The sequence below is a fragment of the Cyprinodon variegatus genome, unplaced genomic scaffold, assembly GCF_000732505.1.
Source record: "Cyprinodon variegatus isolate N-32 unplaced genomic scaffold, C_variegatus-1.0 Scaffold1479, whole genome shotgun sequence".
In the NCBI taxonomy this organism is placed as follows: Eukaryota; Metazoa; Chordata; class Actinopteri; order Cyprinodontiformes; family Cyprinodontidae; genus Cyprinodon; species Cyprinodon variegatus.
In genome coordinates this window covers 5,098-22,451 of record NW_015151932.1, presented here as the reverse complement: position 1 = coordinate 22,451, position 17,354 = coordinate 5,098, and the positions used below count along the sequence as shown (strand labels likewise).

The 17,354-nt window shown below is 40.8% G+C and overlaps 1 protein-coding gene across 2 annotated transcripts in view; it reads left to right on the top strand.

Moving 5' to 3' along the window:
• Window positions 1-17,152, top strand: part of svep1 (sushi, von Willebrand factor type A, EGF and pentraxin domain containing 1) — a 116,559-nt gene extending 99,407 nt beyond the window's left edge. Inside the window, exons 34-46 of one of the 2 annotated variants that reach the window (XM_015403311.1) lie at window positions 1,197-1,281; window positions 1,373-1,564; window positions 1,680-1,847; window positions 2,983-3,655; window positions 3,741-6,457; window positions 7,219-7,453; window positions 7,610-7,765; window positions 9,067-9,130; window positions 10,840-11,019; window positions 11,131-11,307; window positions 14,386-14,568; window positions 15,848-16,018; window positions 17,007-17,152. In XM_015403311.1, the coding sequence (XP_015258797.1) occupies window positions 1,197-1,281; window positions 1,373-1,564; window positions 1,680-1,847; window positions 2,983-3,655; window positions 3,741-6,457; window positions 7,219-7,453; window positions 7,610-7,765; window positions 9,067-9,130; window positions 10,840-11,019; window positions 11,131-11,307; window positions 14,386-14,568; window positions 15,848-16,018; window positions 17,007-17,137 (5,132 nt within the window). In that variant the 3' untranslated portion in view covers window positions 17,138-17,152. The remainder of the gene's footprint in view (window positions 1-1,196; window positions 1,282-1,372; window positions 1,565-1,679; window positions 1,848-2,982; window positions 3,656-3,740; window positions 6,458-7,218; window positions 7,454-7,609; window positions 7,766-9,066; window positions 9,131-10,839; window positions 11,020-11,130; window positions 11,308-14,385; window positions 14,569-15,847; window positions 16,019-17,006) is intronic. The other variant, XM_015403312.1, reaches the window with a different exon arrangement.
• Window positions 17,153-17,354: the final 202 nt, after the last annotated feature.

Here is a 17,354-nt window from a genome sequence, read left to right as displayed (position 1 = left end):
GAGAAGAAATTAAATTAAATACAAGTATGCAGCTTTTTCTTCTTGTCAAAGGATTTGCTCAGACTTTAAATGAGAGCCCCAACTATATCTGAATTAAATTGTTGGACCAAAGGGAAATACGCTGTAATGAAACCCTAACATGATCTAAACAGCCTATAATTTAATGTTTATGCGGGGCATGAACTTTGCTTTTCTCCACTGACTCACATAAGGTGGGTTTACCGTGCTTAAAGGTTTCTTTTGAAATATATCAGCAGGGATTAAACTAGAGTTTTGTCACCAGGAAACCACAAAAATGTCACCTTTCAAAAGATTTAGGATATTTTCATGATGCCTGTAAATGTGAGGCACTTAAATTGTTGTATTGCCCCTCTCTGTTATAAAGCTTTCAGATTTACAGTTACAGACTCAATCACACACATTGGTTCATAGACTTATATGTATTTCATTTATTAACTGTTGTTTAAGAGGTAAAATTATCTTTCAGCTAGTGTGATATGTAACAATGAACACCCTGTTTTCCAGCTATGATTTGGAGGGAAATTATGTGAAAAATTTGGGAAAAGTGAGATGTTTAATAAATGTATTATACAAAGGAAGATGGTACAGATAAAGAGTGAAAGATGCACAGAGGTCTTCCTTTTCTGTCTGGATTATTTGAATTTCCTGCATCATGATTGCAGAAGCAGCTTTGTTTTCGTCCTTCTGCCATGACACTACACTGCCTCTATCTTGGCATTAAACACCAACCTTGTTCATTAAGGACATTTTTTGACTGCTTCACATTACATGTGCAAAAACGTTTCGATATGCAGTCATTACTTTAATTTTTAAGAACAATAACATCAACAAAAACTCTGAAGAAAAGGTCTCTGTTTGACTTAACATCTTGGACTTGTATTAACCTCTGTTTATATCACCTTTTGCAAAAAAAAAAAATGTTGTTTAGCCTCTAAGCTCCACCCTACTGTAAGCTACAGCAGCTCTGCTCTTTATGCTTCTTACTGTAAGTTTAAAATGTTGCGGTGCATAAATAGCAGGAGACGTCTTGAAGAAAGCAAGTCTAATGAAACATTTACGGTGCAAGGAGAGGCTTGTTTATCTTAACATAAAAGTTGCTTCACTGCTACATTAAACTTTGCTTTCTGTTTAATAAAAGCAGCAGGTTTTAATAATGTTCCATTCTTCCTCTGTAGCTCTATCTTGCCCGACTCCAACTGTTCCGGAAAACTCTGTTATGACTGGAAACAACTTTACCTTTGGAAGCAAGGTGACTTTCAGGTACCATTCGCATCTAACCGGGTATCATTCTGTCAAAAGTGAGTTTCATTTGTATAATATAAATAAAAAATATGTCATTTTCCCCTCTCAGCTGTAAAAAGGGCTTCCTGCCTCAGATCCCTTATGAGTTCCAGTGTCTCTCCACTCTGAGATGGAGCGGGACGCCGCCTGTCTGTTACCCAGTGACCTGCGGGGGGCCTCCATTCGTGGAGCATGCAAACTACATCCTTGAAACAACCACCTACCTCTCTACTGTTCAATACACATGTGTTGAGGGATACAGGTATGGGTGAATTACGCATACTGTATATACTTTTTTTTGGAGCAAAAAAAACAGATATATAATTTGTGCATCTGTGAAAACAAACATCTATACTCAGAACTATGTTGTTGCAAAGACCACAGGGCTCCATGGAGGTGGTTTGTGAAGCGACAGGCGAGTGGAGCCGACCCATCCCTCAATGTGTCAGCATCCTTTGCAGTGAGCCCCCGGCGCTTAAAGATGCAGTGATTGATGGAGAAAACTATGAAGTGGGAAACAAAGTTCACTACATCTGCAAAGAAGGGTAAATGTCAATCAGTTAGCTCAAATTCAAACATTCAAAGGTTAAATGTTCCTGGTCAAGAAACAAGGAGTGCATAAACTGTCCAATGTCACATCTATACCATACATATAGTGACTTCTAATATTTGGATCTCTTATGTTTCTTAATACTCTGACATGGTAAAAACCAGACCTCATTGGGTTTCATCAGGAATTCATATCATAGATCAACATAAAATAGATCATTGTAGGTCGATGGAAAATATGTTTTCAAAATATTTTATGAATCTAAATAATATATACATACATATATATATATATATATATATATATATATATATATATATATATATGTTGCTCCGGAAAATGTTTGTATTTTGTATTATTTTTCAAAGTAAGCCCTAGATTTTAACAACATATTAGGTTAATTTAGGGCATAATAAAGGGTATGATTGAAATATTGTTCTGTTGCATCCGCCATTTTGACTGTTATGGTTACAGAAAAGTAGAAAATGGATAGGGCTAATTCAAGATCAATGCTTAAAGAAAATCGCGTAGAGCCTGCAAAAGACTTAAGATGTGGTTGGAGGTTCACCTTCTGGCAAGACTACAGCGCTAAGCATCTAACCAGAGATACAGTGGAATGCAGACTCTCAAATGATTTGATCTACACTGTAGATTAAATCGAAGTTTATACTATTTTTTTTTAGAATATCACACTCAAAGACTATATATAAATTAAATTGAGAGTTTGGGAAAAAATAGAAAAAAAAAAAACATTAAATGATTTTAGTCTGAGTGCAAATCAGTGATTTTAGACACTCCTCTAAATTTATTTGTATTTGAGCTGTTTGACATACAAAATTGCAGACGTTTGATGTTCGCAGCTGTAGGACACCAACCCCAAAATATTTGCAACTCTAAAGGTTGCTAACAAAATGCTGACCCAGGGAGGGCTATACAACCCAAAAATTTTAAAAGAAAATAAAAATAATTTTCTATATAACAAATACTACATGAAACACTATACTTGTAGAAACATTGAGGTAAATGCTTGTAAATTTATGGGAGAGATTCTGAGTGGTGTAAATATTTTGTTCTGCAAGGTTCTCTTATAGAAATAAAGTCCCTACTTTGCCTTCTTTTGTGGTTTGTAGGTACACGTTGATTGGCCCAGGAACCAGGGAGTGCCTACCCTCGGGTCAGTGGAGTGACGGCTTTCTGCAGTGCGTCCCTCGCTCTTGCGGACCACCCCCTGCTATCGACCACGCTGTGCCCCATGAAACCCACATGCTGTTTGGAGACACAGCTAGCTACTACTGCACTGACGGATACACTGCTAGCAACAACTCAAAGATGGTGTGCAGTGCTCAGGGTGTGTGGGTGCCCCCTGATGGCATGGAAGTCCCTCGCTGCATCGCAAACTTTTGCCTACGCCCGCCTGAGTTTCCCCATGCTATTTTAGATTCAGTCAACAAGCCCAAATATGCTAGCAACACTGAAGTGAGCTATAAATGTGAAGAAGGTTTCATGCTAAACACCACCGCCACGCTCCGATGCTTGTTAGGGGGGACGTGGGAGCCTTCGCCATTTGAGATTGGCTGTGTGCCTGTGAGATGCTCCAAACCTGAAAGTATCGATCGAGGGTATGTCAGAGGAAGTAACTACAGTTTTGGAGCAGTGGTGGCTTACAGCTGTGAGACAGGGTACATGATTCAGGGGGGGAAAAAGAGGATTTGTAAGGCTAATGGAGAGTGGGGAGGAGTTCTACCTACTTGTGTTCCTGTGATCTGTCCCTCCCCGCCTGTACCACAAAATGGATACATCCAGGTTAGTAAAAAAAAAAAAGGAAACAGAATACATGCTCTTTTTTATTTTACAGAAAAAGGCTATAAATGGTTTTTTTTTCTTTTAGGTCCGACCTCGATACACTTTTAATAACAGAGTGAGATATGCCTGTAATGCAGGCTACAAACTGGTTGGAGGGCGAGAGCGAATTTGTCAAGCCAACCGACAATGGTCCAACAACGACCCTCCAACCTGCGTCCTTTTAACCTGCGACCCCCCTCCTGATGTTGTCCATGGATACTACAAGGGTTCAGCCTTTCGTGTGGGCAGCAAAGTAGAATATTTTTGCGATGAGGGTTACGAACTTGGAGGGAATGCTGTTTGGACCTGCCTCAAGAACGGAGAGTGGGATCAGCCCAGTGCTCCACGCTGCTCTCCAGTCAAGTGTCCAGAACCATCTCTAGAGGAGAGCCACCTGGTCTTGAAGAACCTGGACTCTGAATATGGAATTGTAGAGCTATCCTGTGAAAATGGGTTTGTACTGGAGGGGGCTAACGTGCTTCAGTGTACTCCATCTCTAAAGTGGAACGACACATTTCCAGTGTGTAAGGAGGTGTTTTGTGGACCTCCTCCTGAGGTGTCTTTTGGTGCTCCATCCAATTACTTTCCTCAATTCCCTTTTGGTTCAGTGGTCACATACACATGCATTGGAGGCTTTACATTCAAGAAAGGAGACTCTGTGTCTTGTCTTTCCAACTCCCGGTGGAGTACTCCCTACCCAGAATGCATCGCAGTGGAATGTCCTCAGCCTGTGGATATTTCCAGTGGAATTGTTGACGTCCATGGACTAACGTACCTCAGTAAAGCCCTATATAGCTGTAAGACTGGATATAATTTAGTGGGAAACTCTACACTCCTATGTGGAGAGAGAGGGGTTTGGATCGGTGGAATACCTTCTTGTCGCCCAGTAGAATGCTCCATCCCGAAACAAATAGCCAATGGGAAGGTGGTATACACAAAACTCCAGTATGGACATAGCGCAACCTACTCTTGTCACCGTGGTTTCAGGCTCCAAGGCCCAGGTACCCTGAATTGCATGGCTGATGGGGAATGGGACTCAGAGCCCCCTGTCTGTATGCAGATATCATGCACTCTGCCCCAACCAATCGAAAATGGTTTTGTGGAGGGTCAGGATCAAAGTTTTGGAGTCACTATTTTCTACAGCTGTTTCCCAGGGTTCCAGCTTGTCGGGCAGGATCATATAACCTGTGAGGAATCTGGCTGGTCTAGTGCTGTTCCTATGTGTGTACCTTCAGACTGTGGACTGCCTCCTCACATTGACTTTGGAGACTATGTCAGGGTGACAAAGTTGGACGGTACTTCTGAAGACACAATATCAGCCTCCCCTTCAGGCTTGAACTTCCTTTATGGGACGATGATCGAGTACCACTGTCATCCAGGTTACAACATTAGTAGCCACACAAGGCTGCTGTGTAAGGAGGATGGGGACTGGAATGGGACAGCCCCATCTTGCATCCCAGCAGAATGTGAAACACCGCCCAAACCAGAGCATGGCTTCTTAAACAGCATTGAGGCTCCTGTTGGCAGTGCCGTCAGTTATTCTTGTGAGGAAGGGTATGAGCTGGTGGGAGAGCCTGAAAGACACTGTGTATCAGGTCAACTTTGGACCCCCTTTGAGGCCCCGGTTTGCCGACCTGTAACCTGTGGCGATCCTGGTGCTGTTGCTAATTGTACAATACATGGGAGGGATTTTGTTTACCCTGAAGTTTTGCACTTTGAGTGCCATCCAGGATTTGTCCTAAAGGGAACGGACACCATCGCCTGCCAAGCAGACGGAAAGTGGAACGGGCAAAAGCCACGCTGTGAGCTAGTGTCCTGCGGTCCCCCAACGGTACCTAGTGACATCACAGTTGAAGGAAAAGAGTACACCTATAATAAACAAATTGAACTGAGATGTCAACCTGGTTTCATCTTAAATGGTAAATCTAGAAGTGTTTGCCAGGCTGATGGCAGCTGGAGTCATGGCCATCCTTCTTGTGTACCAGCTCGTTGTGGGAGGCCTTCCTCTATACCCCATGGCCATGTGATAGGCTCAGAATTTGGTTACAACAGCAAAGTTAAGTATGAATGTGATGAAGGTTACAAGCTTACTGGAGAGCCGACCCTTGTTTGTGAGTCAGATGGACTGTGGGACAAACCCCCACCCCGCTGTGATATCATTAGCTGCGACCCACCTGAAGACATCAGTCACGGCTTTGTGAATGGTTCAGGGTTCAACTATAATGATGTGGTAGAGTACATTTGTTTCGAAGGATATGAGGCGGTAGGTGATCCCATCCTGAGATGCTCAGCTCAGGGAGTCTGGGTGGGCTCTGTACCTCGATGCCAACCTTGTGCCTGTTCCCAACCTGAAGTTCGGTTTGGGGTGGTCATGGGCTCTGGTCGAGCCTGTGGAGACCGAGTGCAGTTCAGTTGTGATCGGGGCTACAAACTACTGGGTCCCTCTCAGGCAGTATGCGATAAAGGAGGAGTGTGGAGTCCCGGGGTGCCAATGTGTGGCAGGGGAAGGTGCAGCGCTGCCCCACCTGTGGTCCCCAATGCAGTACTACTTGGTGGCATAGCTAGCTTCCCAGAAAAACTCTCATACAAGTGTCGTATCGGCTACCTGCTGAAAGGGTACCCACTCCTCTCCTGTGGAAGTGATGGAAGATGGGGGGAACCCAGAATTCGCTGCGAGCCTGTGAACTGCGGAAAACCACCTGTGGTAGCCCACGGTCACGTGGTGGGAGACGCCTACACCTTCCCCAACCAGGTCACATACAGGTAAATACTCATCATACTTCTAACGTTTTAGTTGAACGTTGCTTTATTCATCTTCACAATGTTTCTAGTCAAAGTTAAGTCTGCCTTATAAGGTAGTGTCTAGAGACTATAGTAACAGGAAACATGGCAGTAGATTATTAATTCAATGGAGTGAAAGCCCCTTCCTCCAATTGGATTTTAAAGTCACAGATTAAAAAAGTTTAATCAACATAAGTGTTTCATTCCTTTGAGCAAGGGTGTCCAAAATTTGTCCTGGGGGCCTATGCAACCCTTCCCTTTAATATAAGAATGGCACAATTTAGTTCACTAGTCGATTGTGTTGATGGCGACAAATAAAATGATTTAAATATTTGTAAAAATTGTAACAATAACACAAATAATTCATCTTCTATTAACCACAGTTAATAGTACCACAAATATCCAGCAGCATTTACTCCAAAGCAGACTTGGGCATACCCATAACATGGCCAGATAAGAACAAGATTATGTTCTTCTTGCCAACGGCAAATAAATTTCATCAATTCTCTACACTGAGTTTAAGAGCTGCATCTTAATTTGCTATTATGCTCCATCTCTTTTTTGTTAAAATGCTAAATAAGTTTTTCACCCCAAATAATGGTTAAACCTGTAATAATTTTCACGAATCCTACATTATGCCTTGTTTTTTATTTTTTTGCTAGATGTTTTCTTTCTCTTTTAGAAGGTAACCATATAACCTACCTGAAATAGCATTAAAATATTACACATTTCCTGCCCTCCAGATGTGAGGATGGATATGAACTTTCAACAAGGGGAGCCTCCCTGTCATGTCAGAGTGACGGCACCTGGTCCAAACACAGCCTCGAGTGCCGTCCCGCTCCCTGCTTGCCGCCCTCCAATATTTCTATCCCACATCTGCAAATAAGCAGCAGGGAGCTCACTCCTGTTGGGGGAACTATCACCCTGTCGTGTCCTCCTGGCTTCTACCTGCAGGGGTCAGCGTTAGCAGAGTGTCAGGTAGGAATGAGGATTGTTGCTCTGCTGAACTCCTCTAACATCTCATTATATGTACATACTAAAAGTGTTTGAATATTTTTTAAATTGCTATTATGGGTGCGCATTTGATATTTTAGGAATTTGTCCTTTGTGTTTTTTGTTGTTTTTTGCGGTTAGATGGGAGGAACATGGTCTCCGAGCATCAACACAGTTTCCTGTGAGATGGTCGTGTGTGAGAAACCTTCTCTTCTTCTTCACGGTATCATGGAAGGTGACAGCTACAACTATGGAGATTTTGTCCTGTATTCCTGCCTGCCTGGCTTTGATTTAAAGGTGCTTATTGAGTTTTATTTTTTTGAAAAGTGGAAAAAAGGGAGAGACAAAAGCCTATGTCTGTTTTAGAGAGCATAATTTCTTCTTAAGGAGGTATCATTTTGCTAAATATAAAAAAAAAAAAATGCAATTGCAGATTATCACCTAATCCAGAATAGAACAGAGAAAAACACATTTTCTGTTTTAAAATGAGAAGTTTGACACAAATCACTGCAGGCTTTAAGCTATTACTGTGAAATGGAGTATACATGTCCAGCAGCGGCCTCAGGCCATTAAGAGGCTGCACAGTCAGGTTACTGGAATTCAGATTACAGTAGTCACATGATCGGGCCTCAGCAGTCAATGAGACTGGTTGGATAAAAAGCAAGCAGAAAGAGCTGAGTCACTTCCCTCATACAGAGATACAAGACAGAGTATTTAATAATCACCATGATCACTTTTTGGGTGGGTTTTCCTAAACCATATCAGAGGTGCTTCTTTACTTCTGCAATAAAAAAATGTATATCAGGTCAAAAAAACCATCTCAACCAGTAAATGTTTAAGCTTTCCATTGTTACATTATTCATTTCTGTCTACAGGAGAGGTAGAGGTAGACATTGCAATGTTTGTGCAGCGGCATGTAAAACATGATAAACTATTGATCAGATGATACATGTTTTAATATCATCTATGTTTAGACTTAGACAACTTTTATTGTCATTTTGTATACACTTTGTGTATACAAAACAAAATTTAATTTAGCACAGCTTTCAGACAGTAAATGAACATTTCCATCTCCTGAAGTGTGGCAGTGATCAAATGTAAACAATGTGGGAGAAAAAACATGTTGCCAAAAACGCATTGATATGGAAGTTCAGAGCATTAATATATACACTGCAAATATGCAGTAATAGTCTGTGTTCTAAAAACACAGTTTTGTGTTAGTGATAGTGTTAATCCTGGCCATCTGATCCATTACCATCTTATCTAAATAAGAAGTTTTATTGTTCTTGTTTTAGTTCAGCAGAAAGTAAAACTAGCTCTGTTTGTTTATTTGCTTTTCTCATGAAGCCGCACCGTGGGGTTGGGGACTGGAACTGGATAAGTGCAAGAAATAGATATCTATTGATCTGTGGGGTTTTATCTTTAACAACACTTAGCACTTTGTAGAGTAAAAATGAAATTTCTTTTTTTTTTTGCTTACAGAGTAGTAAAGAGTGAAGTTGTGGATTTAAAGCATTTTATTCTATCCTGACTTTACCTGCTGTGGAGATTTCTTTCCCTACATCTTACTCTGTTAATATCACCATGTTTTATCTCAGGGAGACACTGTCCAGACCTGCCAGGGGGATGGAACATGGAGTGGGACTCAGCCAGTTTGTGTTGGTAAGTTATGCAAATAAAGGACAGATGTATAAAAAGGTGGCCACCCTCTAACATTTTAATGTCCTCACAGTTTTAAGTCTTCTGCCAATTTATATGTATAGATTTTTTTTTTCCATTTTTCTTTTTATTCCACACATATCCATAAGCAAAGGTTGTTGCAATTCTCCAATAAAACTCACCACTCATGGAGAGGTTATCTAGAGTTGTTTTTTATCATATTTTGTAAGAGTCAACTGTTCTAGTTGGTGATGAGGTTCCTAATAAAAATGGGTTTAGTTTGTTGCAACTTTTTTAAGGAATATTAACACTTACCTTAAATTATACATTACTTGAAAAAAAAACTAAATGAAAGTTAAAGTGAGCTAGAATTTAAGCACAAGGGATGAGATTGTTTGCGTGCAGCTACAAAATTGTGAACAAATCAAATGAAGTCAGCAGATCTGGAGCCAATTGATATGATTTCCAATGCTAATATACTAATAATGCTAATATTGATTTCTGCAACAAAGTTTTGCAAAAGAAAATTTTAAAATTGTGATAAATATGTCAAAATGAAATCTCTGATGCTGAGGTGGTTAAAAATGTCGTCTGAGGCAATGCCCCTGGGGTGGAAGGGATTCGCCCTGAGTTCCTTAAGGCTCTGGATGTTGTGGGGCTGTTTTGGTTAACGCGACTCTGCAACATTGCGTGGACATCAGGGGCAGTTCCCCTGGATTGGCAGACTGGGGTGAGGGTCCCTCTATTTAAAAAAGACGACCGGAGGGTGTGTTCCAACTACAGAGGAATCACACTCCATTGGAAGGTCTATTCCGGGGTTCTGGAAAGGAGGGTCCATTGGATAGTCGAATCTCGGATTCGGGAGGAGCAGTGTGGTTTTCATCCTGGCTGTGGAATACTGGATCAGCTCTACACCCTCAGCAGGATCCTCGAGGTTGCATGGAAGTATGCCCAACCAGTCTACATGGGTTTTGTGGGTCTGGAGAAGGCATTCGACCGTGTCCCTCGGGGGTCCTGTTGGGGGTACCCTGGGAATATGGAGTACTGGGCCCTTTAATAAGGGCTGTTAGGTCTCTGTTCGACCGGTGTCAGAGCCTGGTCTGCATTGCCAGCAGTAATTCGGACTTGTTTCCGGTGAGGGTTTCCCCTTGTCACCGATTCTGTTCATAACTTTTATGGACAGAATTTGTAGGCGCAGCCAAGGTTTTGAGGGGATCTGTTTTGGTGGCCTTAGGATCGCATCTCTGTTATTCGCAGATGATGTGGTTCTATTGGCTTCATCAGGGCGTGATCTACAGCTCTCACTGGAGCGGTTCACTGCCAAGTGTGAAGCGTCCAGGATGAGGATCAGTGCCTTCAAATCCGAGACCATGGTCTTGAGCCGGAAAAGGGTAGAGTGCCTTCTGCGGGTTGGGGAGGATGTACTGCCCCTAGTGGAGGAGTTTAAGTATCTTGGAGTCTTGTTCACGAATGAAGGGAAGATGGAGCTCGAGATCAATAGGTGGATTAATGCTGCGTCTGCTGTGAAGCGTGCACTGTATTGTTTCTTTTGAACAATCTTTAATTTTGTGGTTCAAATAATTTTCTTATCAAAATGTATGGCCTGAGTTTAGTTTCAACTGTTCTCTTCTCAATGATCTCTTAGCGCTGAGCTGTGCTACTGGATTAGAACCCAGCCCTGCTCTTTGAAAGGTGTTTTTATCTGTCTGCAGCATCAGCAGCCTCCTGTGGGCCTCCACCCATTGTAAAGAATGCTCAGATTCTCCCAAAAGACGAAAGGCATGCGAACAATGTCACCTACGTTTGTAAGGCTGGGCTTCAACTTATTGGACCAAAAACTCTCACCTGTCTGGTCAACGGCTCATGGAGTATGCCGCCACCTACATGTGAAGGTAGGCAGTGGGGGCATGGTATTTGACTTAAATGTTTTAAAGGGAGCTTATTATCAAAATAATCACCATGCATTTTCATTTTTAATTAATAGTTCTGTTTATTATATTCAGAGGTCAGAAGCTGTGATAGTCCCAAACAGCTGTTACATGGTAGAATCCAGGAGCACAATCTGGGCTCTAGACATGCTTTAGAGTTCCAGTGTGATCAAGGCTACAACCTGGTTGGAGATGGTCTGGTGATGTGCATGGGCGGAAACACTTGGAGTTCAACCTTCCCCATCTGCCAAGGTGGGAAATATTTCTTCTTACACAACAGTAAACATATTTTTCACAAAATATTAATCCCAGGTGTTTTTTTACATACTTTGGGGGAAAAAACTGACACATGAAGGTAGTCTTCAATCTACAGCAGCAGTAGAACACACCAAGTCACTCCATAGTGATGACTTTAACATGCAGGACAATAAGTAGTTGAGATAGAATAGCTGAACATAAGCCATTACAACGGAAAAAATTGAAATCTCAATAAGTAATTTTTCTTAAAATAAGCAAATTTTTTCTTGAATTGACAAGTTAGGTGTGAAACGTTGCCAATGGAATAAGACAATTTACATTTAAAATAAGAAAAAACAATTGCATTGTCTAATTTCAAGTGTATATTATCTAATTATCTTATTTTAAGAGCAGAAATCCTCATTCCATCGGCAAATCATCTTACTTATCTACTCAAGTTAAGGGTAAATACTTTTAATTTAAGAAATGTCTGGGTCACTAAACCTGAAATTATTAGCTCTGTTTTTGACATACATCTTACCCAACTCACATTTCCACTGAAGCAGCTCTCCACAGCTCAATGCTCTGCTTAAAGAGGGAGAAAACAATCATTACATCAGACACAACTGTGCTACTTAGTTCCATCAACAATAGCCCAGATTATAGCCTCATATAGCTAAGGAAAACCAAAGGAAAGGCCATCAGTCACAGGACTTTGTGTAGGTTTTGCTTCGGATATACCAAGGTAGAAGAAAACTGGACCTCTTCAGATGTCTGGATCCAGCGGTAGGGTTACAAGAAGCAGGCCTTTCCTCCCTTTTAAGAAAACATCCATATCTGCTTCATTCCCCCTAAAGACTTGGTGGGGCGGAGGGGTTCCTCTGGTTTGATGAAGCAAAACTTAAACTTTTGGGCCACATTCCCATAAACAGAACCATAATACAGTGGAGCATGGTGGTGAATGCATCATGATGTGGGCATTATTTTAACCTGTAGTCAAGATTTATATGATTTTTAACTATTCTTAATTAGTTAGCTTTAATCTAATCCAGACTCTTACATGGTGACGGATTTTATGTTTTCAGCATCACGTTGAGTTCAAACAGTTATTCAATACAAGGTCAAAATGATTTTGACAAAAAATTATTTCAACAGACACAAAGTGGGAAAATATTAGAACCGAGATAAGGCCAGCTAACAGACAGCTTTCAGTCCTATTGGCTGTGTCAGAACGTCCGCCATAACCCCTAGATCTCTCAATCACTATATAGAGCGGGGACTATATAGTGGACTTTATGGTGAACTCAGTTAACTGACCGTTCATACAGATTATTACTACTTTTCGCTCCCCATTGGTGACGTGACTCCGCCTCCCCATAAGGTGCCTGCGCCATTTTTGTTATTTGTCGCTGCTGCTGATGGGTAGCGACAGCCTATAGCGACAGCCTATAGCGACAGCGGGCCTCTGTGACAGCAAATCTGATGATGCTTTTCCATGGATGATCACTACTTTTAAGGTGCTTTGTGGGAAATGTCTAGTCCACTACATTTTCATCCACTAGATGTTTGGACACCCTATATAGTGGTTCAGACAGGGCCATTGTCTCACAATAAAGGAAAAACTGCTCTCACACTAGCCTCTGATGATCGCAAATAAACAGGGATTTTGAGTTCCATTGTGTCCATGACAACATATTTTTATGTATTCATCAATTATGTTTTTATTAGTAAACAATTCAAGTTTTTTATTTTGTGTTTATGCACATTTTGGTTGTAGAATTAATATGAATTGTTAGCAGCTTAAAAAAAGTTTTTAGAGCTAGATTCTGAATTGATAGTGACGTATCCATACATTGTTAAACATAACACCATATTTTATTATATACAGGACTGTCTCAGAAAATTAGAATATTGTGATAAAGTTCTTTATTTTCTGTAATGCAATTAAAAATCATGAAATGTCATACATTCTGGATTCATTACAAATCAACTGAAATATCGCAAGCCTTTTATTGTTTTAATGTAGCTGATTATGGCGTACAGCTGAAGAAAACTCAAAAATCCTATCTCAAAATATTAGAATATTTCCTCAGACCAAGTTAAAAAAAATTATAACAGCAAAACAAAATCAAACATTTGAAAATGTCCATTAATGCACTCAGTACTTGGTTGGGAATCCTTTCTCCAGGCTCTGGCGCCTTGACTACCAAATGACAAACAAAACTTGCTTTCGTCTGAAAAGAGGACTTTGGACCACTCTGCAACTGTCCAGTGCTTCTTTTCCATAGCCCAAGTCAGACGCTTCTTCCGTTGTCTTGAGTTCAGAAGTGGCTTGACCATGGGAATACGGCTATTGTAGCCCATTTCCCGGACATTTCTGTGAACAGTGGCTTTTGATACCTGGACTCCAGCTTCAGTCCACTGTCTTTGAAGCTCCCCCAAATTCTGGAAGCGGCTCTTCTTTACAATGCTGTTAAGGCTGCAGTCACCTCTTTTGGTTGTGCAGCGTTTCCTGCCACATTTCCCCCTTCCAACACACTTTTTGTGAATGTGCTTTGAAAATGCACTCTTTGAACAGCCTGCTCTTTGAGAAATTTCTTTTTGTGTCTTACCCTTGTGATGGAGGGTGTCAATGATGGTCTTCTGGACAGCAGTCAGATCAGCAGTCTTCCCTTTCCCATACTTGTGATTTAGTTTACTGAACCAAGCTGAGTGTTTTTCAAGGCTTAGGAAACCCTTGCAGGTGTTTTGAGTTAATTAGACGATTCAAGCGATTAGTTGAATAGCCTACTAGTATACTTTTTCACAGTATTCTAATATTTTGAGATAGGATATTCGGGTTTCTTCAGCTGTACGCCATAAACAACTATATTAAAACAATAAAAGGCTTGCGATATTTCAGTTTATTTGTAATGAATCCAGAATGGTTGACATTTCATGATTTTTAATTGCATTACAGAAAATAAAGAACTTTATCACAGTATTCTAATTTTCTGAGACAGTCCTGTATGTCTAAAGAAATCTGTTCTTGTGGGTGAAATAGAAAATATTTCTGTAAGTAAAACACTTTGAACCCCTGTTTACCCCTTACAGCAAAGTCTTGCCCGCCTCCCCCTGGCTGGGCGAAAGGCACCAACAATGAAGGATCCCAGCAGGAGTTCCATGTTGGGCAGTCCGTCCGTGTTTCCTGCCCCAAGGGACAGCGGGTAAAAGGTGGCGGCGCCATCACCTGCAAGCCAGACCAGACCTGGACCCCTCTCAGTTCAGTTTGTGAAAGTAGGTCACACCTTTACATTCTTGATTTTATTACAATATTTAAAAAGAATTGTATTCATTTAGGGAAATATAATTGAAATTTAATGAAATAGAAAAAGAGATTAGTGGAAAACTGAAATGCAAAGATTTTTTCATTCATGGCTGCAGTTTTAATACAAGTACAAGGATGCCATTTTCTTTTTAGCTTTTAAATAGATTTTATAAAGAGAGTAAATAATGTTTCACCGGAAATGATATATTTTATGCGTTTATTGTATTTATAATTCTAATTATTAGAAACGGTGTCATCTGCTTCCTTGTGTGTCTGTAATTCGTAAATTGACTTGATCTTTGCCCTACAACACTTTATGTAGATTTCTGTAGGTTACTTAAAGGTCTTGATAATGAGACCTGTAAATCACAGTTCTCAAAGGTCATCTTTGAAAATAACCATATGAACCGTTTTTATGATCTTTCCTGTGAAGCATCAGTAGTACTGTTGCTTCTTCATTATTGTAATGAAAACCTTAACAGCAGTGAAAAAAAAAATTTCTTTCTCATGTTTGATCATATCTGTCTTTTTTTAATTATTAAATCAGGATATGTTTACAATTTATGGTAGTCGTTGTGTGAACAATAAATGTACCACTGTCTGCATGCTCTTCTCGTCTTGCATCAGCCGCTCCTTCCTTCTGCATGGCTCTCCTCTTCATGTTAGTTTAAGCGTCTTTCATTTCTCTGTTATCATTTCTCTAATCAAAACAAATGGTGCTGCATCAAACATTGCATCTGTTTCCTTTTGGCTGATGCCTCTATGCCAACCTTTGTCTGATATGCTTCATTTTTTTGTTGTTTCTTTTAATTGCAGTGGCTCAGTGTTGCAGGTGTTGCTATGAGACGTTGAATGAATTTGCATGGCCTTTATTCTCGCACATGCACGTGTGTCAGTGCGCCTCTTTCCTGATCTGTCAAAGAGGATAAAAGTGAGCCAAAAACAGGATCTAGAAATGTTGCATGGAAATCACAGAACTAAGGTGTAATGATGCAGAAAGTATAACCACCACAAATTGTTTTTCACTCTTTGGTGCACAATTATGTAATAGCTTTATGTTATTACATGTAATGGAGGGGGGTTAACTAAACTCACATATACCAAATATTGAACATAATCTGTGTGCTTTACTGCAGGACTTTACGTTTTTTTTACCCTATATTTTCCTCAGTATGTTTCGAACGACAGCAGATCATTTGGATGAGAATATAAAGATACTTTAGAGAGTAACTGGTGGCTGTTGTCCAGGGGTGTCCTGTGGCCCCCCACTCCATGTGGCCAACGGGTTGGTGCGGGGGGCGGTGTTCCAGTTCGGGGACGTGGCGGTGTACTCGTGTTTCAGCGGCTACACCATGGAGGGAGTCGGAAGGAGCAGGTGTCAGGAAAACGGCACCTGGACGGCCCCTCCCTCGTGCAGAGGTAGAGAGAAGAGTGGAGGGACTCTATCCTGTCTGAGGGAGCTTCCTGTTTTAACAGCATTTCACTTGATGTATCTTCTTTTTTTTCACCTTTTTAACTGAACTACTGCTTATCTGCAACAAGATCAACCCCTCTCTGTAGCCTGGACTCAGTCATGACCAGCCTGTCAACTAAACATAACACTTTAGTTTACCATAAAGGACATTTTCAGCTACTTTGAAAGTTATGTTGCTTTGATCTTATAACCTCAAGGGTTTTTTGTTTGTTTGTTTTTGTATGTTTCTTTCTAATTAAAAAACGAACATTTTAGACATGTGAAACTGGAAATGCAATTGCTTATCCTCCTTTTATGTAAAAACAGTTGCTAAAACAGTTGCTAAAATCCTTACAAAGAACAACCAACGCCTACACCGCTGTTTATGTTACGGTTTGTTGCCCTGAAGCAATCCTAAACACCAGGAAGTGAATTTGGAATAACAAATCTTAAATCTGATCTGTAATCATTTGTCACTGGATCAAACGCAAAACGAAAATGTGTTCCTTGGGATTAGTGGACTGTTACCTGATGATGTGCTGTGTAGATAAAGGTTTATTTTAATCAAGGTGGAATCTACTTGTATTTTATAGAACAGTTGAACCAGATCTCAGGTTTTTCTGGTCATTTAAAGCTTCCATTATCATCACTGAGTGTTTTATGTGCTGAAAACAAGAGCTGAGTCCAGGCAAGGTCCTTCATTACAACTGCTGAGATTGTTTGTGTGCATTCTTCATCAGTGTGTTTTGAGCAAATACATCTGTTGCATGTGGTGTAGTTTGTTTGAAAGCATGAATTTTCATGTTTAAAATAAATAACACCTGTCCTTCCTAAAAAAAGAAAAAAAACAAGAAAACTGTCGATCTGTTCTCTACGTTTACCGGGTGTTCACGTTTTACTCTATAACCTCTCCAAAAATAAGTCTGATGTGTTTCTGTGCGTCCCCTCCTACAGCGTTGTGCTGGCTGCAGTGTCAGAACGGAGGGGTGTGCCAGCGGCCCAACATCTGTGCCTGTCCAGAGGGCTGGATGGGTCGACTCTGTGAAGAGCGTAAGTACAAGACGTCTCAGCATTTTTTTCATTGAGGCTCTATTGAAACCAATTTTGGGGGGCGACAGTGGGGACATGTCCCCTGCACTTTTTCAAACATCTTTTTTGGTCCCCTGCACTTTTTACTGTCTAAAAACAATGTTACGTTACAGGACATAGACATTCGTTGAGCACTAGGACCAAGCGGAAAACCGCAGCTCAAGATGAAGCCCACGTCCCTGAGTTTAGACCGCCCACAATCTCCTGATTGGC